The sequence below is a fragment of the Manis javanica genome, chromosome 5 (assembly GCF_040802235.1).
Source record: "Manis javanica isolate MJ-LG chromosome 5, MJ_LKY, whole genome shotgun sequence".
Classification (NCBI taxonomy): domain Eukaryota; kingdom Metazoa; phylum Chordata; class Mammalia; order Pholidota; family Manidae; genus Manis; species Manis javanica.
The window spans coordinates 112,049,338-112,074,014 of record NC_133160.1 but is presented as its reverse complement, the minus strand read 5'-3'; the positions used below and the strand labels follow the sequence as shown (position 1 = coordinate 112,074,014).

At 39.3% G+C, this 24,677-nt stretch overlaps 2 protein-coding genes across 9 annotated transcripts in view; one reads left to right on the top strand and one right to left on the bottom strand.

Moving 5' to 3' along the window:
* The window catches only part of SEPTIN11 (septin 11), a 179,845-nt gene that overhangs the window by 138,469 nt on the left and 16,699 nt on the right, over nucleotides 1-24,677 (top strand). For 2 of the 5 annotated variants that reach the window (XM_037003197.2, XM_037003190.2), the window contains one exon: nucleotides 442-1,802. The exons of the other annotated variants lie outside the window; for them this stretch is intronic. In XM_037003197.2, the coding sequence (XP_036859092.1) occupies nucleotides 442-445 (4 nt within the window). In that variant the 3' untranslated portion in view covers nucleotides 446-1,802. Of the gene's footprint in view, nucleotides 1-441; nucleotides 1,803-24,677 lie in introns of those variants that run through there. 5 annotated transcript variants of the gene reach the window in all.
* The window catches only part of CCNI (cyclin I), a 36,389-nt gene continuing 26,704 nt past the window's right edge, over nucleotides 14,993-24,677 (bottom strand). For 3 of the 4 annotated variants that reach the window (XM_073237431.1, XM_037003203.2, XM_073237430.1), the window contains 5 exons: nucleotides 24,335-24,463; nucleotides 21,526-21,600; nucleotides 21,233-21,373; nucleotides 20,724-20,954; nucleotides 14,993-16,522 (listed from right to left, as the gene is read on the bottom strand). In XM_073237431.1, coding sequence (XP_073093532.1) covers nucleotides 16,079-16,522; nucleotides 20,724-20,954; nucleotides 21,233-21,373; nucleotides 21,526-21,600; nucleotides 24,335-24,463 — 1,020 coding nt within the window. In that variant the 3' untranslated portion in view covers nucleotides 14,993-16,078. The remainder of the gene's footprint in view (nucleotides 16,523-20,723; nucleotides 20,955-21,232; nucleotides 21,374-21,525; nucleotides 21,601-24,334; nucleotides 24,464-24,677) is intronic. The other variant, XM_037003204.2, reaches the window with a different exon arrangement.

Below are 24,677 nucleotides of genomic sequence, written 5' to 3'. Positions count from 1 at the left end.
CACTACCAAAACCCAGTAATACTTAATACTACTTAAAAAGAAATTGAGTGAAACAGAAGTTGAGCCAAGACCCAAGGTAGCCATGTGTTGGGGTCCTCTTGCTTAGCTGTTGTGTTCTTGAAGCTGCTGTTCCAAGAACTCCTGGACTGAAGACAGCATGTACTCTAACCTCAGGTGGCCACCACCTCCAGGGTCCACAATCTTGGTCTCATGGTAACTCCAGACCTTTCTGTCCCATAAATGACATTCTGAATGGTCCCATCAGGACCTTCAACCATGAATCAGGTCATAAGATCTGGGCAACATTTTCTTTCCTTTTGTTTTCTGTGTTGCTTTGGGATTTGGGGTTTTTTTTTTTTAACATTTGATATTGCATGAACAGAGATGGCTGCAATTTTTTAATTTGGAGTGTTCTATTGATACAATGTTTTTATTTTTCAGCTGACCATCTGCCTCATGAGAGAGAGAAGTGGGCCTCCTTCCTTTAAAATCAGAAACAGTTGTTTTGTTTGACTCTTTCTGTTACCTGCATCCCTAAAATAAGTTGTTTTGAGTTTGGGATTCTGTTTTGGAAAAAAGAAATTTTCCATTTAGCCAATTCTGTTTTATGTATTGGTTATTCAAGCTTAGCTTTGGTATCAAAATTATGCCAGTTTTAAGCACAAGGAGAAATTTAACTCAAGTTTAAGTAGCAGAATTCTGTTAAAGATGTTTTTCTCATCTCAGATACAACAAAAAAATCCCTTTGCTGTCACTGGGGTTTTGACTATAAGTCTTAATCATGTTTAAATGTGCCAATGTTGGGTAGATGACTTTTCTGCCTCTGGGACTCAATTTATATTTAAAGATACCTTAAAATAACTTTTTGGCCCATTCTTGATTTTTTATTTATTGTGAAGCTCTGATTTACCTTGTGTCCAGAGTTTTTGTGTCCTGGACCATGGGGAATGAACCCTGAACAAGTACATATCCTATCCCAGACAACAGTATCATTAACTTGATTCTGATCCACAATTGTCTTAGTTACCCAGGTGGCTTTCTCCACCATGTCTGCAAACAAAATCTGCTGGAAATCACTTAAAATACACCCACACGCAAACACATTTCTGCTGGTTCAGAGTGTAGTTTCTAATGCTGACCCATTTGTGATGGGCTAGATTAAGAGCTGCATCACTTTCTACCTGTCACCTCTTAGGGGCAGTTTTCATAGTCAAGGAGCAACTTTGCATTCAAATTCACTTCTATTTTAGAGCATGAACATGCATTTTAAAGTTACCTTTTAATTTCATTACTTGTTTACAGCCTTTGCTTATTTCCATCATTTTTTTCAGCCCCATAGTAGCTGGGTCATAACACTTGTGGTAGCATGAGTTACCTTGGTGAAGATCCTTAGGAGTATTCCCCTCTTAAGAATGGTAACATGCTTCTGTTGAAAGGTGAAGTAACAGGTCCAGCCTCTTGAACCATTCAGTTTCTAGAAAGAGGTTATTCAGAGCAATTGATGAGCATGCTGGCAAGGGGCTTTCCGTACTTGGAAAGGCACTATGATTAAATGCAATAAAGTCAGGTTCCTCTGAGCCTTTAAATGATCAAAATAGAAGAGTCAAGAGTCATCCCCTCTGTACATTGTTATCCGTAAGGATAGAAATGTGCTAGTGATTGTGACCAGTGGTGTGGGGGTTTGATGGGTGGGTACTGACTCCTTAACCAGCTCCAGTGCAGGGCCTTTTATCAATATTGTAAGTCAAAAACAAGCGTCCTATTGTGTGAAACCACTGTAATCACTAATTACAACTGGATTTATTTTTTTTTTTTTTTTTTTTTTTTTCAGAGGAATTATTTTTTTTTTTTTTTTTTTTTTTCAGAGGAATTATTTTTTTTTTTTTTTTTTTTTTTTTTTTTTTGAGAGGGCATCTCTCATATTTATTGATCAAATGGTTGTTAACAACAATAAAATTCAGTATAGGGGGGTCAATGCTCAATGTACAATCATTAATCCATCTCAAGCCTAATTCTCGTCAGTCTCCAATCTTCTGAAGCATAACGAACAAGTTCTTACATGGTGAACGAATTCTTACAGAGTGAATAAATTCTTACATGGTGAACAGTACAAGGGCAGTCATCACAGAAACTTTCGGTTTTGATCATGCAATATGACCTATAAACCATCAGGTCAAATATGAATATTCATTTGATTTTTGTACTTGATTTATATGTTGATCCCACATTTCTCCTATTATTATTATTATTTTTATTTTTAATAAAATGCTGAAGTGGTAGGTAGATGCAAGATAAAGGTAGAAAACATAGTTTAGTGCTGTAAGAAGGCAAATGTAGATGATCAGATGATCAGGTGTGTGCCTATGGACTAAGTATTAATCCAGGCTAGACAAGGGCAGCAAGACATCCACGGATGCAGAAGATTTCTCTCAAAGCAGGGGGGGTGAGGTTCTGAGCCTCACCTCTGTTGATCCCCAAATTCTCACCTGATGGCCCCCCTGCGACTGTGCCTGTCTTAGGTTGTTCCTCCCTTGAGGAATCTTACCCGTCTCTGGCTAACCAGTCATCTTCCGGGGCCATACAGGGAAATGTAAAGTTGGTAAGTGAGAGAGAAGCCATATTGTTTGCAAAGGTTAGCTTTTTACTTCTTTGCAGATTTATGCCCTGTGGCTTCTATGCCCAGCACTTGTCTCGAGGTATCTTTACCACCTGGAGGAATTATGATACTCGGTAAATTCGATATGAGGCACGAATTCTATTTAAAGTTTGTAATTAGGAAGGAAGAAGAAAAGCTATAGATGTAGCATATGAAGGAAACTTGGGAGGATTGATTATTTCTTTGACATATCTTCTTGTGTAGTACCTTAAGTATGTATAGGTTTTAAACTACTAACTAATTTGCACACACATATTGACATAATAGGAATACGGTGACATAAACAAAGCAAATCTATAATCACCAGCCATCTCCAGTGAAGCCAAGAAAACCATTTAGGCACCCTAGGCATTTGTGAAAATTTATCTATGATATGATGGATATTTTCCAACTGTACTTGAACCATCAGACAAATTAAAGCAGCCCATTTCTGGGATCTGTTCACATCCCATATGTTCTTTTAACCATAGATAGTCTATAGTCATGAGATTTTGGGGTGCTACAACTTGCACCCCTCCCAACTCCTGGTTGAGTTCCAACAGTACAGATCCAGTCAAATTCGTTGTCTCACTGTATGCACATGCCAGCCTAGACATCTCCCTCCTCCTTCTTATGGCAAGTCCAGGAGACGGTGGGCTGGATGCAGCCACAACCACAGCATCGTCCGGATCCCTGTGGAGGCTTTTTGATGATCATCCCCCGGCACGAGTCCTCCAGAGAGTGCTGATGCCGGAAGCTCCTCCTCATATCGTATCTTAGTTCATTTTCTGGGTATCCAGGCTAGGCCTTGATCTTCTGCGTAGAAACAAACAGACCCTTTGCCCACACTTTGACATGCCCTCTATACCACTGTGCAGAACTCATTGGAGGTCAGCACACAGTAACTGCTTTTTTTTTTTTTTTTTTTTAATTAAGAGAAAGGAATATTATCAGAAAAGAGTACCTCCATAGCTGATCATCTGACACCCTTTAAGTGATCAACATTAAGGATATTTAAAGCATGCGTTGATCTTTGATTTACCAATAGTTTTATCCTGTTAAGGAGTAATCCCCCTTTTCTTTCTTTCTTTCTTTTTTTTTTTTTTTTTAAATTTTTAATCTACACTTACCTGAAGAATACTATGTTTACTATGCTCTCCCCTATATCAGGTCCCCCCTAACAACCACATTACGGTTACTGTCCATCAGCTTAGCAAAATGTTGTAGAGTCACTACTTGTCCTCTCTGTGTTGTGCAGCCCACCCTACCCTTTCTCCCTCCCCCCCATGCATGCTAATCTTAATACCCCCCTTCTTCTTCCCCCCCCTTATCCCTCCCTGCCCACCCATCCTCCCCAGTTCCTTTCCCTTTGGTACCTGTTAGTCCATTTTTGGGTTCTGTAATTCTGCTGCTGTTTTGTTCCTTCAGTTTTTCCTTTGTTCCTATACTCCTCAGATGAGTGAAATCATTTGGTATTTCTCTTTCTCCGCTTGGCTTATTTCACCGAGCATAATACTCTCCAGCTCCATCCATGTTGCTGCAAATGGTTGGATTTTTCCACTTCTTATGGCTGAGTAGTATTCCATTGTGTATATGTACCACATCTTCTTTATCCATTCATCTACAGATGGACATTTAGGTTGCTTCCAATTCTTGGCTATTGTAAATAGTGCTGCGATAAACATAGGAGTGCATCTGTCTTTCTCAAACTTGATTGCTGCGTTCTTAGGGTAAATTCCTAGGAGTGGAATTCCTGGGTCAAATGGTAGGTCTGTTTTGAGCATTTTGATGCACCTCCATACTGCTTTCCACAATGGTTGAACTAATTTACATTCCCACCAGCAGTGTAGGAGGGTTCCCCTTTCTCCACAGCCTCGCCAACATTTGTTGTTGTTTGTCTTTTGGATGGCAGCTATCCTTACTGGTGTGAGGTGATACCTCATTGTAGTTTTAATTTGCATTTCTCTGATAATTAGCGATGTGGAGCATCTTTTCATGTGTCTCTTGGCCATCTGTATTTCTTTTTTGGAGAACTGTCTGTTCAGTTCCTCTGCCCATTTTTTAATTGGGTTATTTGTTTTTTGTTTGTTGAGGCGTGTGAGCTCTTTATATATTCTGGACGTCAAGCCTTTATCAGATCTGTCATTTTCAAATATATTCTCCCATACTGTAGGGTTCCTTTTTGTTCTATTGATGGTGTCTTTCGCTGTACAGAAGCTTTTCAGCTTAATGTAGTCCCACTTGCTCATTTTTGCTGTTGTTTTCCTTGCCCGGGGAGATATGTTCAAGAAGAGATCACTCATGTTTATGTCTAAGAGGTTTTTGCCTATGTTTTTTTCCAAGAGTTTAATGGTTTCGTGACTTACATTCAGGTCTTTGATCCATTTTGAGTTTACCTTTGTATATGGGGTTAGACAATGGTCCAGTTTCATTCTCCTACATGTAGCTGTCCAGTTTTGCCAGCACCATCTGTTGAAGAGACTGTCATTTTGCCATTGTATGTCCATGGCTCCTTTATCAAATATTAATTGACCATATATGTTTGGGTTAATTTCTGGGGTCTCTAATCTGTTCCACTGGTCTGTGGCTCTGTTCTTGTGCCAGTACCAAATTGTCTTGATTACTATGGCTTTGTAGTAGAGCTTGAAGTTGGGGAGTGAGATCCCCCCTACTTTATTCTTCTTTTTCAGGATTGCTTTGGCTATTCGGGGTCTTTGGTGTTTCCATATGAATTTTTGAATTATTTGTTCCAATTCATTGAAGAATGTTGCTGGTAATTTGAGAGGGATTGCATCAAATTTGTATATTGCTTTCGGCAGGATGGCCATTTTGACGATATTAATTCTTCCTAGCCATGAGCATGGGATGAGTTTCCATTTATTAGTGTCCCCTTTAATTTCTCTTAAGAGTGACTTGTAGTTTTCAGAGTATAAGTCTTTCACTTCCTTGGTTAGGTTTATTCCTAGGTATTTTATTCTTTTTGATGCAATGGTGAATGGAATTGTTTTCCTGATTTCTCTTTCTATTGATTCGTTGTTAGTGTATAGGAAAGCTACAGATTTCTGTGTGTTGATTTTGTATCCTGCAACTTTGCTGTATTCCGATATCAGTTCTAGTAGTTTTGGAGTGGAGTCTTTAGGGTTTTTTATGTACAGTATCATATCATCTGCAAATAGTGACAGTTTAACTTCTTCTTTACCAATCTGGATTCCTTGTATTTCTTTGTTTTGTCTGATTGCCGTGGCTAGGACCTCCAGTACTATGTTAAATAACAGTGGGGAGAGTGGGCATCCCTGTCTGGTTCCCGATCTCAGTGGAAATGCTTTCAGCTTCTCGCTGTTCAGTATAATGCTGGCTGTGGGTTTATCATATATGGCCTTTATTATGTTGAGGTACTTGCCCTCTATTCCCATTTTGCTGAGAGTTTTTATCATGAATGGATGTTGAATTTTGTCAAATGCTTTTTCAGCATCTATGGAGATGATCATGTGGTTTTTGTCTTTCTTTTTGTTGATGTGGTGGATGATGTTGATGGATTTTCGAATGTTGTACCATCCTTGCATCCCTGGGATGAACCCCACTTGGTCATGGTGTATGATCCTTTTGATATACTGTTGAATTCTGTTTGCTAATATTTTATTGAGTATTTTTGCATCTACGTTCATCAGGGATATTGGTCTGTAATTTTCTTTTTTGGTGGGGTCTTTGCCTGGTTTTGGTATTAGGGTGATGTTGGCTTCATAGAATGAGTTTGGGAGTATTCCCTCTTCTTCTATTTTGTGGAACACTTTAAGGAGAATGGGTATTATGTCTTCTCTGTGTGTCTGATAAAATTCCGAGGTAAATCCGTCCGGCCCCGGGGTTTTGTTCTTGGGTAGTTTTTTGATTACTGTTTCAATTTCTTTGCTTGTAATTGGTTTGTTTAACTTTTGTGTTTCTTCCTTGGTCAGTCTTGGGAGGTTGTATTTTTCTAGGAAGTTGTCCATTTCTTCTAGGTTTTCCAGCTTGTTGGCATATAGGTTTTCATAGTAGTCTTTAATAATTCTTTGTATTTCTGTGGAGTCTGTCGTGATTTTTCCATTCTCATTTCTGATTATGTTGATTTGTGTTGACTCTCTTTTTCTCTTAATAAGTTGGGCTAGAGGCTTATCTATTTTGTTTATTTTCTCAAAGAACCAGCTCTTGGTTTCGTTGATTTTTGCTATTGTTTTATTCTTCTCAATTTTGTTTATTTCTTCTCTGATCTTTATTATGTCCCTCCTTCTGCTGACTTTAGGCCTCATTTGTTCTTCTTTTTCCAGTTTTAATAATTGTGATGTTAGACTATTCATTTGGGATTGTTCTTCCTTCTTCAAGTGTGCCTGGATTGCTATATACTTTCCTCTTAAGACTGCTTTCGCTGCATCCCACAGAAGTTGGGGCTTAGTGTTGTTGTTGTCATTTGTTTCTCTATATTCCTTGATCTCTATTTTGATTTGTTCATTGATCCATTGATTATTTAGTAGCATGTTGTTAAGCCTCCATGTGTTTGTGAGCCTTTTTGTTTTCTTTGTAGAATTTATTTCTACTTTCATACCTTTGTGGTCTGAAAAATTGGTTGGTAGAATTTCAATATTGTGGAATTTACTGAGGCTCTTTTTGTGAGCTAGTATGTGGTCTATTCTAGAGAATGTTCCATGTGCACTTGAGAAGAATGTATATCCTGTTGCTTTTGGATGTAAAGTTCTATAGATGTCTATTAGGTCCATCTGTTCTAGTGTGTTGTTCAGTGCCTGTGTGTCTTTACTTATTTTCTGCCCGGTGGATCTATCCTTTGGGGTGAGTGGTGTGTTGAAGTCTCCTACAATGAATGCATTGCAGTCTATTTCCCTCTTTAGTTCTGTTAGTATTTGCTTCACATATGCTGGTGCTCCTGTATTGGGTGCATATATATTTAGAATGGTTATATCCTCTTGTTGGACTAAGCCCTTTATCATTATGTAGTGGCCTTCTTTATCTCTTGTTACTTTCTTTGTTTTGAAGTCTATTTTGTCTGATATTAGTACTGCAACCCCTGCTTTCTTCTCACTGTTGTTTGCCTGAAATATGTTTTTCCATCCCTTGACTTTTAGTCTATGCTTATCTTTGGGTTTAAGGTGAGTTTCTTGTAAGCAGCATATAGATGGGTCTTGCTTTTTTATCCATTCTATTACTCTATGTCTTTTGATTGGTGCATTAAGTCCATTTACATTTAGGGTGACTATTGAAAGATATGTACTTATTGCCATTGCAGGCTTTAGATTCGTGGTTACCAAAGGTTCAAGGTTAGCTTCTTTAGTATCTTACTGCCTAACTTAGCTCGCTTATTGAGCTGTTATATACACTGTCTGGAGAGTCTTTTCTTCTCTCCCTTCTTATTCCTCCTCCTCCCTTCTTCATATGTTGTGTGTTTTGTTCTGTGCTCTTTTTAGGGGTGCTCCCATCTAGAGCAGTCCCTGTAGGATGCCCTGTAGAGGTGGTTTGTGGGAAGCAAATTCCCTCAGCTTTTGCTTGTCTGGGAATTGTTTGATCCCACCATCATATTTAAATGATAGTCGTGCTGGATACAGTATCCTTGGTTCAAGGCCCTTCTGTTTCATTGCATTAAGTATATCATGCCATTCTCTTCTGGCCTGTAGGGTTTCTGTTGAGAAGTCTGATGTTAGCCTGATTGGTTTTCCTTTATAGGTGACCTTTTTCTCTCTAGCTGCCTTTAAAACTCTTTCCTTGTCCTTGATCCTTGCCATTTTAATTATTATGTGTCTTGGTGTTGTCCTCCTTGGATCCTTTCTGTTGGGGGTTCTGTATAATTCCATGGTCTGTTCGATTATTTCCTCCCCCAGTTTGGGGAAGTTTTCAGCAATTATTTCTTCAAAGACCCTTTCTATCCCTTTTCCTCTTTCTTCCTCTTCTGGTATCCCTATAATACGAATGTTTTTCCTTTTGTATTGGTCACATATTTCTCTTAGTGTTGTTTCATTCCTGGAGATCCTTTTATCTCTCTCTATGTCAGCTTCTATACGTTCCTGTTCTCTGGCTTCTATTCCTTCAATGGCCTCTTGCATCTTATCCATTCTGCTTATAAATCCTTCCAGGGATTGTTTCACTTCTGTGATCTCTTTCCTGACATCTGTGATCTCCTTCCGGACTTCATCCCACTGCTCTTGCATTTTTCTCTGCATCTCATCCCACTGCTCTTGCATTTTTCTCTGCATCTCATCCCATTGCTCTTGCATTTTTTTCTGCATCTCTGTCAGCATGTTCATGATTTTTATTTTGAATTCTTTTTCAGGAGGACTAGTTAGGTCTGTCTCCTTCTCAGGTGTTGTCTCTGTGATCTTTGTCTGCCTGTAGTTTTGCCTTTTCATGGTGATAGAGATAGTTTGCAGAGCTGGTACAAGTGACCGCTGGAAGAGCTTCCCTTCTTGTTGGTTTGTAGCCTTTTCCTGGGAGAATAGCGACCTCTAGTGGCTTGTGCTGGGCAGCTGTGCGCAGACAGGGCTTCTGCTTCCTGCCCAGTTGCTTTGGGGTTTATCTCCACTGTTGCTGTGGGCTTGGCCTGGCTGGGGCTGTTCCTCCAAAATGGTGGAGCCCCGTTAGAGGGGGAGCAGCCAGGAGACTATTTATCTCCGTAAGGGGCCTCTGTGCTCCCTGCTGCCCAGGGGGTTAGAGTGCCCAGAGATCCCCAGATTCCCTGCTTCTGGTCTAAGTGACCTGTCCTGCCCCTTTAAGATTTCCAAAAAGCACTCTCCAAACCAAAACAACAACAGCAACAATGAGAGAGGGAACAGAAAGGAAAAAAAAAAAGAAAAAACACGCGATTTTTTTTTTTTTTTCCTCAGGTGCCGGTCCCAGGCACCCGCGCACTGGTCCTGCTGCCCTGTCTCCCTAGCACCAGGGTCCCTGTCCTTTCAAGGCTTCCAAAAAGCACCCACCCACCGGTCCCGCAGGGAAGGAACGCTCAATATTCTTTGTCCTCAGGCACTGGTCCCACGCACCCGCTCACCAGTCCTGCCGCCCTGCCTCCCTAGCACCGGGGTCCCTGTCCCTTCAAGGCTTCCAAAAAGCACTTGGCAAAAAGAGAGAAAAAAAAGGGGAAAAACGCGCGATTTCTTCCGTCCTCAGGTGCTGGTCTCAGGCACCCACCCACCGGTCCCACAGGGAAAAATGCGGGATATTCTTTGTCCTCAGGTGCCGGTCCCAGGCACCCGCTCACCAGTCCCGCCGCCCTGCCTCCCTAGCACCGGGGTCCCTGTCCCTTTTAGGCTTCCAAAAAGCACTCGCAGAAAAGAGAAAAAAAAAAGGGGAAAAACGCGCGATTTCCTCTGTCCTCAAGTGCCGGTCTCAGGCACCCGCCCACCGGTCCCGCAGGGAAAAACGGGGGATATTCTTTGTCCTCAGGCGCCGGTCCCAGCCACCCGCTCACCAGTCCCGCCACCGTGCCTCCCTAGCACTGGGGTCCCCGTCCCTTCAAGGCTTCCAAAAAGCGCTTGCCAAAAAGAGAAAAAAAAAAAAAGGGGAAAAACGCGCGACCTCCTCCGTCCTCAGGCACCGGTCTCAGGCACCCGCCCCCAGGTCTCGCAGGGAGAAACGTGGGATATTCTTTGTCCTCCGGCGCTGTTCCCAGGCACCTCCTCACCGGTCCCGCCACCCTGCCTCCCCAGCAACGGGGGCCCGTCCCTCTAAGGCTTCCAAAAAGCGCTCGCCAAAAAAAAAAACTGCTCCGGTTTCTCTCCACCCGCCGGGAGCCGGGGGGAGGGGCGCTCGGGTCCCGCCGGGCTGGGGCTTGTATCTTACCCCCTTCACAAGGCGCTGGGTTCTTGCAGGTGTGGATGTGGTCTGGATGTTGTCCTGTGTCCTGTGGTCTCTATTTTAGGAAGATTTTTCTTTGTTATATTTTCATAGCTCTATGTGTTTTTGGGAGGAGATTTCCACTGCTCTACTCACGCCGCCATCTTGGCTCCCGCCCTGGATTTATTTTTAATAATATCAATTTACCCTATCATTTTAAAAACAAATTCTGTATCAGGTTGTAAACACATTTTTTGAGCAATACTTACAAATCAAATTAGGCAGGTTTTTTTTTTTAAAGAAATGTGTAGTCTATTGTTGCTCTTCCCCTCCTGTCCCCCTTTAGTCTCCAGGTTAGCCTTAGCCCGCCATCTAGTGGGAGGGAGGGAGGGAGCAGGCTATCAAAAGTAGTTGGCCTCTGTTTAGTTCCCTAGGGAAAGGTGAGCATGGACAACATCGGTCAAGTGCAGGTACACTGGCACCTGTCCACTGAGTTGGCATTTTACTTCAGCTGGCTCCTTTTCTCAAGTGTTGATAGACTGGTTAGGTTCTCAAGTTCTCCTGGCTGACCAATTAAGAGGTAAGAATCCATTCCATGGCTAATTACCATAATAACAACTTGCTTATCCCAAGCAAGATTGTGGACAAGGGAGAATTGAGCCATTCAAACCTATTTTATTGGTAACAGGATTTTTATTTTTCATTCAATTAAAAAAAATAGTTCAGATACAGACTCTGCCTTATTGCTGCTGTCAGTGTAATTGACAGGGTCTATTGAGATGGGCACACACAGCACATGTAGAAAGGAGAGGTGATCTGAATTATGTGCTGGGCTGGGGCAAAATTAGGTTATCTTCCCTCTATCTTGGCCAAACTTTTTCCCATCAGTTGTACTTACCAAACAAAACTTCTTTAGTTATTTTAGTTACGACTTTTGCCTGTCATTGGCTGAAAAACTAAGTACAAGAATTTTCCTTGTATTTAAATGTTTCTACACAAAACCTTTTGCTTTACAAATGACTGTCATCCTTCCACCCTGGAGACTGACACTGAGACCAATGTGGCTCACCTGAAAGACCCCTGTACTTGAATTTTTAAGACCATGGCATTTCATCCTTGTAATTGATAGCATTTGGCTTTCAGATTAATCTCTAGCGAGCAACTGACACCCCTCCCAGGGCAGTGAAGGAGTGAATGTGATAATTAGAAAAGACTGAGAGTCTAGGTATTTACCCACCTCCCTTTCCAACCTTCCTATTCTGACAAGTAGCTGTATATAAAAGGTCAGTGGAACATTGTGCGAGGCACAAATGAAGATGTCACGTCTGCCTCAAATCAGCTACTTGCAGTGCTGAGTTGACTGCAATTTCAGTCCACTGGAAACTTTCAAAATTATGGCACCTAGATCAGAGCCTATTAGGACAAAGTTAATCCCTGTCCCTGTTATACTCTTTTCTTTATTCACATCTATCCAGCACCTTCCCCACCCCTTCCTTCTCCTTCTTTTCAAATACTTTATTCTATACACTGCACTGGGCCTATGTAAGTGCTGGAGATGTTGCCACATGCTACAAATTGAACTTGTTACTGTATACTTCATAAACAGCAAATTTTGGAGTAAAAGAAAAGGTAAGCCTTTTCTATGCTAAGTCGTTGAAGACACATTGCACTCCAAAAAGGGAAAGGATCCTAAGGTCCTCTCCTGGGAACTGCTTCAGTGGTTCTGGGGTGTCCCTCTTGCTGTTTTCCAAGAAATGAGAAATCAGTTCACTGGGTTTATGCTTTTCTACAGCCCTACTGTTGCATTAACAACAGGGTCAAAGATTCCGGCACTTGAGCTGCTATGAAGGTTGCACTTTTAAGAGTCAAGGGAAAGGGAGAGGTTCCATCCCTAACTTGGAAGCTCCTGAGCACTGAAAAACTAAAGTGAGCGCTTCTCAAATTTCCCTAAGACATTCTTGACTACTTTTTATTACACCTTTTCAATAATCAGATGGCATACGGAGAGTTATGTCTCTGTCCTCCATATTGGTCTAACTAGTACATCATTTAAAACCTCTCCACCTTCCCTATGGTGAAGGGAAGCCTTCCTCTTAATTCCTTGATGTAAGCTGTGTTGCTTAAGCCGGCACTCGAACCATTCTGCTCTAGTGAGTCAGATCCAACTCAGCCAAAAGGACCGGGAACTCGGCCATTTTCAAGTCTTCTGAATTTTTATTTGTAGGTTAACAGAACTAAACTCACAAAAATTAGTCTTTAATTTAGTATTTTAACTGATTCTTGTGGAGTTGTGTTTGGTGTAGGACATACGTAGCCACTATCAGCCCTATACGTGGCAGATCTTGCTCATTTCCCATCAGTCCTACATCCACGCGATTTCTGGCATCATTTGAACTTGTAACCGCAAATGATGTTGATGCATTGCTTAGCAACTTGAGGCAAGTGTTCAATTGCTCATCTCACACAGCCCGAACTCAAATTTCTCCCCAAAGACTTGAAAGATGCATTATTTTTCTAGAAGCCCCATCTAGTGGCCAAAGCTCAAAAATACATTTGATAACGGGGAGACTTTTTCCCATTAACAGTTGAAATCTCAAGAGTTTGGGAGGCTTTAGAAGTTAACGTTACACAATCTGGTGGTATCAAATACTAGGGTAAAGGTTTGAGATGAGCTGGAAGTTGGACCTAGTTAACCATTTATAGTACACCAGGGATGCTCTCCCCCTGGATGGTTGTTAAGTCTTTCCTTTGCAGTTGGAATTGTACAACTGATTAGGGATGAAGATAATGAGCTCCCTACCTGCTGGCAGGGCAGCGGTGGCTCAGCCACTGCAGTACTTTGGGCAGTAGTGTTCCAGCACAGCTGGTTGGCTCAGGAGCCCCAGGAGGACATTAGGAAGTCTGAAAAAGCCAGGTATGTAGAGTACAGAGGGCACACATGTATATTGAGTCTAACAGGAGAAAAATACTTCTTGGGGGATAGACACCAATGTCCTAATCCCATCAACAGTGGGAATGTAGGCTTAGATTCTCACCAGTTTAACTGAATGCAAAGCCACACTCTGGCTTCCTTCAGATCCAAATCTGTACTGTTGGAGTACTTCTGACATACTGATTATATCTGGCTTTTTATTAGTATTTGGGGGTACTCTCCCTTCCCAGTCCTACTCCTCCTGCACAGTAAGACATCTAGAAAAAAAAATTTCAGTTCTCCACAACTTCAAACGAATCTTGCAAAGAATGAATATTTATCTTCTATGATCAAGAGCTATAGCACTCACTTTTGTCAAATGGTGGACTGAACTGACTTATGCCTATCAAGTTTATTTCCTTACCTTTGTGTCGGCTTCACAGAATGGGTTTTCTAACCACCAGAAGGCACCAATTATGTACCATAAAAATCAAGTTTCCAAATCTTCAAATAGTTTGTGATCATGATGCCAGAACTTAAATTGAGACAGGCTAATGAGAATAGTTTCAGGCAAAACAGGACCCAATTTAACAGAACAATTCTAAATGAAAAGTCCCACACTATTCAAGAATATTGTGCTTTCTCTCGACCCATGAGTTAGGTGCCTCAAAGCCAAAGTTCTCCAAAAGCCCATGGCTGCTCAGGTCTTGGCAGGCAATGCAGGGAGGTAAAGCTGAAAAGGTTCTCAGGAGGGTCTGGGCTCCAAAGAAAACTATCATTCAACTGAACCACAGCTTAAATAAGCTTTGAGAAGAGCGCTAGCAGCCCATCTCAATTGTTTCCCATGACAACCGTACTATATTCAAAACTAATTTACATCATTTTTGGTAAGATTAGAAAACCTCAATTAACATCTGTCCTCTAACTTCTATTCAATTTGTAGCTACTGGGCTACAAACAAGATATTCTGACCCTAGACTCAATTTTATCAGCTAGTTTTCTATATAACTGAAATGTTTCTCATCTGCTAAGTGGAGGGAGGAGAGTGTTGATTAAATGCTGTTACTTTATGGAAACAATGGACATACACACTTGTGAACTTTCTTGGAGCTCTCACAATCCAGAATTAAAACAGACCAGATGAAGATTAGGCTAAATGGGAGTTTTTGTGTCTACCAAGGCCAGTATCACTATCTTCACCCACAAACAGTTCATCCTTTAACATTTCCTCCCACTCCCTACACCTACATGCAAGTTCCTTTTGGATTGTAAGGTCATAGGTAGGTATCCAACTTTTCCCCAGATTTCAAAAGAAGTGTAATGTTGGCCTGAGAATACTCTTGCTTTGCTAAACTAGTACAAAATCAGTAGGTAGAAAGTGACATTATCTAGGTACGGGTCTATGCCTGCCCTCACAAATAGTTCCATTAGTATGAGAACTTAATTGTTTGGAAGGTCCACAGTCAACCAGTGAGGAGAAAAATTTATGTCAAAACCTACATCCTTCAATTACATTTAAATTCTCATGTCTTATTTTTTGTAAGCATACAGCATATTTATCATTTTCTGTAGCTGAAACAGCAGTGCCTAAGTAATCAGGAACTTGCACCTTTTCACAAACAGAAAAAAGCTAGATACAAAGGTTAAGGACAACTTTTATTGCTACCAGATGCGTTTATCATCAGTACATGGCTCTGACTGAAATACCTTCATCAGACTGAACAGGGAGCTCAGGATCCAAAAGTCATTAAAAGAAATACAGGTAGGCTGGGGAGACAGGGGAAATGACTATCAAGAAAATCCTAATGGTTTAACATAAAACTAGGGTACTGAATTCAGTTCTTACATGTTACAGACCCAAATCAGAGCTGCCCCAACATCTAGTCTCTCTCACTGATTATGAATGAAAACTATCAGTTGCCCCCTATTTTAACTGTTGCATGTCTCTTTGGTGAGCATCTGGATATAGTAACTTTATCACGAGTTCTTTTATATAAATGTTAAAAATGCTTTCAACAAATCTGAGTGTCCTAATTACGTGCCACTTTTAAGCTTCACTTGCAGATAAAAATGAAAACAACGATTTTGTTCCTAAGCTAATAGAAATTGAGACAAAACCATGGTAATGTGAATCCTTTTCCTATTATCACCTCTGACTCACGGGGCAATTCTCAAGTACCCTTTTCAGATTAATCTGAATATGAATCATGGCTGTCTCACTGTAATAATTTGCTCAGTAAATTGCTAAAAATTAACGAGGGTTTCCTAATCAGTGTCAGGCTACAGATCGATCAACATGCATAAAATTTAATAAGTATTCAAAGAAGCAAGCCAAAGCAATAGGGAAATTAAATCAGGACACGGGACAGATGAGGTTTGCTAACCATGAATTTGGGGATGTAAAAAAAAATCGTGAATTCTGACACATGGGAAATCTACATCATGTTTTATCAGAGAAAAGGGTAGAATGGACAAACACCACAAAGAAACTTTTTAGTTTAGAAAAGTTTTGGATCTTTTGAATTTTATACTTCTTTTTTGGGCTTTAAGTGCTTAAATAATGTTCAATTATAATTAGCCATACAAGTAAATGGGGTTTTTTCTTCTGGCTCATTTCAAATCAGCCTGATAAGGTATATAACTTAATACAATCTTTCCTGATTTTCTGTTCCCATTTCCAGAGTAGTCTACCTTACTTAACACTTAAAGGTCATGCCTGAAAGCTACATGACAGAAACAGGCTGCAAAGGTGGACAAGGGGAAGCATGTCCCTCTTGCCTTGATACATCAGTGCCACACACAGAACCCACATTTTCTGAACCATTATCTTCATTATAGAGCCGTTTGATTCCATCATAGAAGTCATCCACTTCCATTTCCTCTACTTTGCGTTTAGCAGAGGTATGCTTGCACCCACTGGCAGCTGGGAGGTGATGGCAGAAGGCTGCTGTACTTCTCACTGGCACTTCTGGTTTGCTGTTGTCCTTGGAGAAATCTGGGCCTGGGACAGAGGAGGGATGTAATCTGAACACTCCTTCGTCACAGGTCACCAGGGTGTGCTTGAGGGGACGGTAGACATAAACGGAATTTAGAGGCAGGGAAGACTGCAGAGTAGAAAGGTGATGTGCCACAAGCTCCCGACAGTGGATCAACTGGGAGCTATCCATCTGGGCCAGGGGAGAAAACACAAAGTCCGTAATTAATGTAAACTGCTCTGTCATCTCTGCTGGCCTCCACCCACTCCCCTTCCACCTTCTCTTTCCACATCTTCTACATCAAATATAACTATTCCTCCAGCCTACCTATCATCTTTTTAGGAATTATATCTAAATCCATATTTCCTCCCTGGAACTTGAATTCTGTATCTGCAGTTGTTTGCTTAGTATCTTCATGAAAGCAAAAACTATTCTTCTTTGTACACTGTTATATGTCCAACACCAGCTTTTGCTTAGTCTGTTCCTCTTGTCCAAAAGGGCTTTCACTCCACCCTCTTTGCCTCTTAATATCTACAGTCAAGACCAGGGTACAGATAAACACAAAATTCACTGGCAAGGAAAAGTTAAGGAATGTGGATGGCTGTCTGGTGAAGAATTTAGAAGAAGTATTTTTTGCTTTTAAAACTGTAAAAACTTCTGGTAAGTTTTATTTTTGTAGGAAGTACCAGGCTTGACAACACTAGGAAGAAATGTATGTTTCTGCTTCTATTTTAAGTTGGGGGTTTCACTAAAACCTTCTTATCCTTCAGGATAGTTCTTGTATCAATCCTTTCTGAAACCACCCTTGACTTCCCCCCAACCCCTACACCTGAAACTAAGGGTCATCTGTTTCTTGAACAACGTGCCATACTTAACCACATTACATTAAAATGACCTATTTAATCACTTAGCTTTCCCATTACAGATTTTAAGATCCCAATAGGCAGGCATTGTATCATATTCATTTTTAGTCCCTAAGTTTTTTTTCTAGCACAATGACTCCATGGAAGACTTCAAATCTTACCTGTTAAAGAGTCTGGTTAGTCTCTGCCCTGCTTTCAAAATAATCTTCCTCTAGAAACACAGATTTCTCCCCTACTTAAGTTTCTTTAGGCACCCCAATGCCTACCAGAAACAAGCTAACCCCTTTTAGTTTTGTATTAGAAACTCTCTCCACAGTCTGATGCAACCTTCTTTTCCAACGGTATTTGCTAGCATATCCATTTGTGCTCTATCTGCATGCCTGCCAAACAGGCCTGCTCTGGCTACTGTACAAATCTTGTCTTCTCCTGCTTTACCCATGCCCATCCTACTTCTACTTGTGGAAATTATATAACCAATTTCTTCCAGGTCTGGCTACCTTACCATCATCTCCATGAAGCCTATCTAGACTATTTAAGTAACAGGAATCACTTTCTAGTCTTGTGTATTTCCTAAGTATTTCTGGACATTTCTTAGCCAAGTCTTCCTCATACCCATATAACATGCAGCACACAGCATGACTATTTGCAGTACCACAGAGAAAATAAAGGAAAATAACATGCTATGCAAGAACACCCTGGATCACAAAATTATTTTTATCTCTAAATACATTTATTACTAACTCAGTAGGGTTAACATCCTGGGATTGACAAGGTGGACACATCACTCACAATGAGGACACGAGTATAGCCACAAAAGAAGAGTGATGAGAGAAGAGTAAGAGAAAAAAGTTTCCTCATCCCAGAATGGTGACTAACAGGTAGCACAAGAGCTAAGGGCAGGGATGGGAAATTAGGTAGGACAAAAGAATGGTGCCTTTCAAACCAGGGTACTCACTGCACTTTGTCTAAAGTCCAGAAAAAACATAGGCAGAACTAATGACAGGTGGCCCATTCACAGCATAAAATGTCTGTAATGGACAATAGGCCATCCTCCCAAAACAGGACACTAGAAAACACATCGTGAGTACTTTTGGCATTGATCTCACCAATCTAACTCAAGAATTTCCTATACTAGAAACAGAAACCCAGGAGTATCTGATATTACTATGAGCTTATCACAGGTCTGATTACAAAGATATTAGACTGGTGTTCCTACCTAAACATAGCTGAACTTAGCAAAGACAGAAATGAAGAAGCTACCAGGTTTGGGCCACAAGGGCTGGCTACCAGTCCAAGTTGGTTTCAGGAACTGCTAAGCCCAAGTCCCAAAGTTTCTAGTTTTGTGACCTAACTTGGTTCTAACTATCTTGTTACAACTTGAATACAACATGGGGCAAAGACTTCTTTTTAGAAATCACTGTGTTCACACCCAATAGATCTCTGCCCCATATTACACAGTAATACCTTTCTACTTTGTATTCTGGGATTGCATATGTCCAAGATTTTGTTGAGGACAAGGGAAGGTTTCTAATTCTTTAAAATGAAAACAACTGGTCTAGAATCTTTAAGGTTTGTGTGGTATGGAAAATGAACTGGTTCTTTTTTGTCTCCTTTACTAGTACATAGTCCTGTGTGTCTCTGAAAAGTCCCAAGTTCCCTGGACTGCAGGTACAAATGAGTTGAACAAAATCATTTCTAAGAAGCTTCCTTCATATACCAAGTTTATAATACTCCTTCAGTAAAAGGGGAAGTAAGGTTCAGTGAACACTTTCTTCTTCTAGCACCAGAAGACTTATGAAGAGAGTAAGCAGATTCTCCAGTGTTCATCAGCAGAGAACAAGCCCTCAAAGCTACAGAATATACATGTTATTTACAGCATTTTTATTACTTATGCTTTGAAATATGCCTTTTCTCCGTGACATTAATACTTCATACAGCAGATTTTTCTCTGTAGTAGCTTGGAAACAGGCAGAGAGACCAAGTCACGGTATTTAAGAGATGTGTCATTGTCCCAGTAAGTAGAAAATGTAATTTAGGAGGTTTTCTATTAATGTCCCTTCTCCCACTTCCACAGTCTGATGTAAATTATTAATGTTCAACTTCATTCTCCAACACTAGAGGTAGGCAAAGTAAATTTTCTGTGCCATGCTGTTCACTTATATGGTAGCTTATGAATTTCTAAAAATTCTCACTAATTAGCAACTATCTCCTAGGATTTATTTTCATTACAGCATTTATTTCAATGGAAAGAAACACATTTCAATTATTTCAATCTAAGAATATGCTATTAAAAGAACCTACCTCCTTTGTAAAGGAGAAACAACCTATGTTACACACTAACACTGTATGTCCCAGGATGTATAACAATCTGAGCCATGCTAAAAACAGTGGAGCAAAGCCCACAGAACAGGGACAAGGAACTAGCTAACATAGTGCTCCAATCATCATCCTTTTATAAAAACTTTCAGCTCTTCTCTGCTCACAAACTATGGCCTGACATTTTCAGAGCTGAAAGGTAGTACTGAGGTTTTTCTCACATATCTTTCACATCTCAACTACCTTACAAAACACCAAATTCAAGTATTAGTCTCTAGTATTCTTTTAAGTTAATCAGTAACAGTAGCTCTTTGCTAAAACTAGTTCTTTTTCTATTACAAAATATTTTTTAAGCATAGAATCTCAGTCTTTTCTCTAAATAAAATCCAGTAAATCAGAATTGCTGAATGAGACTCAACAGGCACATATAAAGGGAAATGTCAGTTCATAAGTCTTCAATGGACTCAGCTGGCAAAGAAGTATGGTTTGCAGATCTAAACTTTTAAGTTCTAGTGGTGACAAGAATAGAGCCAATAAGGATTCTCTCCAAGTAGTTCCTAACATAGAGCACTAACATGCCATTTGAATGAGAATTTTATCTAAACCCTTACATTTTACACGACTGGTAAAAATTTGACTGACCATTAACACATTTTATACCAATATGCAGATAGAGATTATGGACTGATCTTCAGCCATAAATGCAGGACAAAGCCTCTCTCACAAATACAGCTCCTACTTGCCAAATTGTGATACAAATAACTTCACTTTCTAGCCAAGAATAAATTATCTGCTTGTTTAAAAAGCAAGCCACTTTCTGCAATTTATGTTTTTGACTTATCTTTTATCTTTTGACTTATTTTATATATATCTTTTAAAAAATAAGTGAAGTAAAGAAGCACAGTAATGAAACCTACAAATGTAGCTACAAAACTAAAGGCAAATATATCGAGAATCTTAATTTTTCATGATCTGTAAAGATTTTAAGTAATCTAGAAGAAAGGCTGAAAAACAATCAAGGAAACACTAAGGCTTCACAGGAGGAAAAAGACATCTAGCCCATAAATCTGAAGTGTTATGTTACTGCACTCTTGTTTACTTTCAAAAATATTGTGCCATTACAAGATTAGAAAATTCTCTTAGTTTTATAACTGCCTGCTAACACTATGTATCCTGTAAGAGAGAAAATGAACACTAAGGAAACTGACACCTACCTGTGCTTTCTGAAGCAGTTCAATTGTAAGAGGAAGCCAATCAGGAATGAGTTTCTCCATTTCTAAACTAACCATGGCTAGAGCAAGCATGGATCCTTTGAACTGCAGAAGTTGGCTGCAGGCAATACAGTGAAGCAATTGCTTGGTAAGGACTGCCAAATGTTGAGATGGGCTCAGTTTGGGCAAACTGAAAAGTAACTGAGGCCTAGTTGACACTGCAATGGCATGAAACTGAAAAAGAAAACCACATGAACATCATTCTAGTTTTATTTAAATGTCTAGGTAAATTATGTACAGAAATTGAAATAACCTCAGGTATTATTCCATCTAAGTTTTCAATTTTAGCTTCAGTGATTTGATATATATACTAATTTCTAACTTTTATTTAGCCTATCACAATAATTTTCCTTTCCCTAAAAATGGAAACAAAATAAGTGAGTGGGCAGCCTACTCTGCAAGTTACTGAAAGAGGACTACAACTAAGAAAGTAAAACTTCAGGTATATTTACAATGTGAAGAAAATCCAATGGTGTGGCTGTGTGAAGATCCCAATTCAACTTATCCAGAATAATTCTCTCCATCCTCAGAATTTCAGATGAAGAACACCCACAGAAACTGTCTCTTGCCAAAACCTTCAGTACTGGAATTTTCTATCCAAAGCAAAGGGATATGGGGCAGGGAGGAGAGAACAGAAAAAAATAAACTCATTTTCAATTTTTGTTTTGGTAAACAGATGCAAGTTAATAAATGGAGAGAACTTTTTGAAAAAAGAGACAACTTATCTTTAAAGGAAATTATTTACCTCATCTTCCTCAACAGTCTTGGCAGCTAGGAAAAAACAGCTGATTGCAATACAACTCAAGTATTTTGGGTGGGCCTAAAATTTTGAAGAGGGAAAAAGCAACTTCAGTGATTCTCCAAATGTTAAAAAGCTTATTTTTAAAAAGTAGATATGCAGATGAGACAAGTATGTACACATGCTATGAATCATTGATTCCCACCTACTGCTTCATAAAATAAGAGCTGACTTTTAATTTCACAACCCTAGCCATATCATACTCTATAGATATACTAAGATCACTCCCCTGCTTCAAGTTCAACCAGTGCTATTTAGCCAGAGTTCATTTCTATGAAGCAGAGAAGAGCTCGTTTTAAAAGACAATTTTGTAACAAATTCCCCAAATTTAAACTATATTTATATGTGTATCTATTTTATAAGCCAGTTTTATTCTCTTTACCTGTCCTTTCAGTAAGATTAACATATAGGTGTTAGGGAAATGAAAAGGGAATACAGAAAAGAAGACTATTAATATACTTCAAATGCTTTTAAAGTTTATAGGATTCTAGGTAAGTAGAAATTTTCAAAATATTAAGTGTCCACATACACAAAAATCATATAAGTTCCATGGTAAGAATGAAAAACTCCTAAATACATAATCAACTAGTGGGAGGAAAACCTTTCTTGGGCTTGATACCCACAGGAGGGCTTGACTGTGCCTGCTTTCCTTATCTATAAGGTAGGCACACTTTCCCCTTACTGTAGAATAAGGGTTTGGCAACCCAGCATTAGAAAACAGTTCTAAATAATCAGCATATAGTTCACTTACATTGAATGACTAAGTTCTATAACAAAAATAAAATGTTTCTAGATTTATTTTATACTTAAATATTACATTCCCATGAAACGGGAAGCCTTCTGATGACCACAGTATGGCCTTGATTAATTAACTTCATTAACAAACATGCCAATGAGCACTGCCTCAGTGTTTAAGTGGCACAGTGTCTAGGAATATTCCAATCCTCTGCCTGTATGAGAAATTAAAGCTTGTTTAATACTATCAATATTTTAGGATAATCATTAGTATTAATCAGAACATTTTGGTTTAGAAAGCACTTCCATAAATATTGTCATGTCTATTTTATGTCTACTTCTGACAAATAAGAAAACAATCTCAAGATTAACAGGTCATCACACCTAATTGATCTATGATGTGAAGTCAGATCTTAATGTTAAGAAAGTTTTCCAAGCTCCCAGGATTACAACATATCAAACCCATATCCCTGAGGTAATCAGAGTTTACAGAAAGAAAAGAACCCAAGAGTTAAAAGCTTTGGGTAGGCAATGCAACCCCCTAAATCAAGAGCAACAATAATAAACTCAGTAGTAAAAAAGGTCCCAAACAAATAGTAGTTCCCAGTCCAGGATTTACATCAGAATCATCTGTAGTTTCTGCTTCTTTAAATACAAACATCCAGATCTCACCTACTAGGGATTCAAATTCAGTAGGCCTGGGATAGGGCTGAAGGTCCATAATTTTAAAGCGCTTCATAGTACTTTCTTCTGCACAGTTGGGATTGGGGTTCCACTCATTGTTGCAACCCTTTTAAGGTCTGCTTAAAGTACCTTTTTTAAACTATAAATGCATTTTAGATTAACTGTTTCAATACAGATTAATCATCTCCAAGTAAGAGTATCTAATGCTAATAACATGACAAGACCCATTAAATAAGTATGAAAAAAAGACTGTAACTTGGAAAAATTCTCTAATTGTTCTAGAAACGTCCCCAAGTCTTAAAGTGTTTAATAATATGGTCAGTAAGAATCTTCCCTATGATAGAAGCTACAATAAGGTCATTAATAATTTGTAAAGAATATACAACCCAAGAAAGGACACTAGCTTTGAACACACCTTTCTTTGTGAAAAGAGGTTAGCTGTGGTATGGGGACAAGAAGGGATTTCATACTGAGATAAAAGTAGGCATTCTCAGATAACCTACATTTCAGGCAATTAGCATCATTATAATTAGGGGTTCTTTAAGTCTCTTAAGAGTAGAAATCTGAAAAACAAAAAGACTAAGTGGCCATCCAAATTTGTCCACTCCATAATTCTTTGGCTTCTATTTCTTATACCCTAACAACCTAACAAAAGAATATAGTACACCCTCAGCACTGAATTCATAGTTGTCCCAGCTAACATATTCCTAGGCATACAAATGATAGCACTTGAATTGCTTTTCAACTTTTTCATGCTTTACCATTAAATAAATGCTGACTTTCTGCTTTGAATCTGTTGAGGGCCTGCTATGACCAATTTTGCATAATATAACTGATACAGTATACCAACAGGGACAATATAAAACTTACTCATGTATTTATATGCTGTCACTCAACAAAAGACACTGAAGTTATGACAGTTCAATTTACCTTGTTATACTCTAAATGTATGCCTCCAGAGTGTACTGTATATTCAATAAATAAGCAGGGTCAGAATAAAATGTGCAATAGGCTTTTACTTTTTTAGTCTGATTCACTGTCCATATCTAGTATATCAATGTGTTAAAAGACTAAATATTTTGCCAATGCAACACAGTTTATGTTAAAATCACAGATCAAAAATTTCATAGGTTAAGTTATGGATACTTGTAACAAAAATAGAACTCCAGAATACAATTAGAAACATTTCTGAAAATTTAAAGCAATCGCATAAGACACGTCATGTCTTCTTACAGGTACATATATGTCCAGGAAGGTTTTCCATTCTAACCCCTGGTTTAGCACATAAGCCCTCAAATAAGAGGTGGTGTTTAAAAGTGCATCCTCAAGTATTTACCTTTACAGTAGCTAAAAACCTGTCCAAAAGACTGCTAGCCAGAGCAAGTGTTTCTGGGTAAAGGTTGAATTGGTACTTGAGTTTAGCCAGCCACTGAATCACTTCATCTCTCTGCGATGGAGAAACATTCTATAAGGGAACGATTGAAAAATAAAAGAACAGGTTTCAAGTTAGCATCAAGAATATACTTAGAACTCTCTTTTAAAAGGTTAGCAGGGGGCGGAGCCAAGATGGCGGCGTGAGTAGAGCAGTGGAAATCTCCTCCCAAAAACACATAGAGCTATGAAAATATAACAAAGAAAAATCTTCCTAAAATAGAGACCACAGGACACAGGACAACATC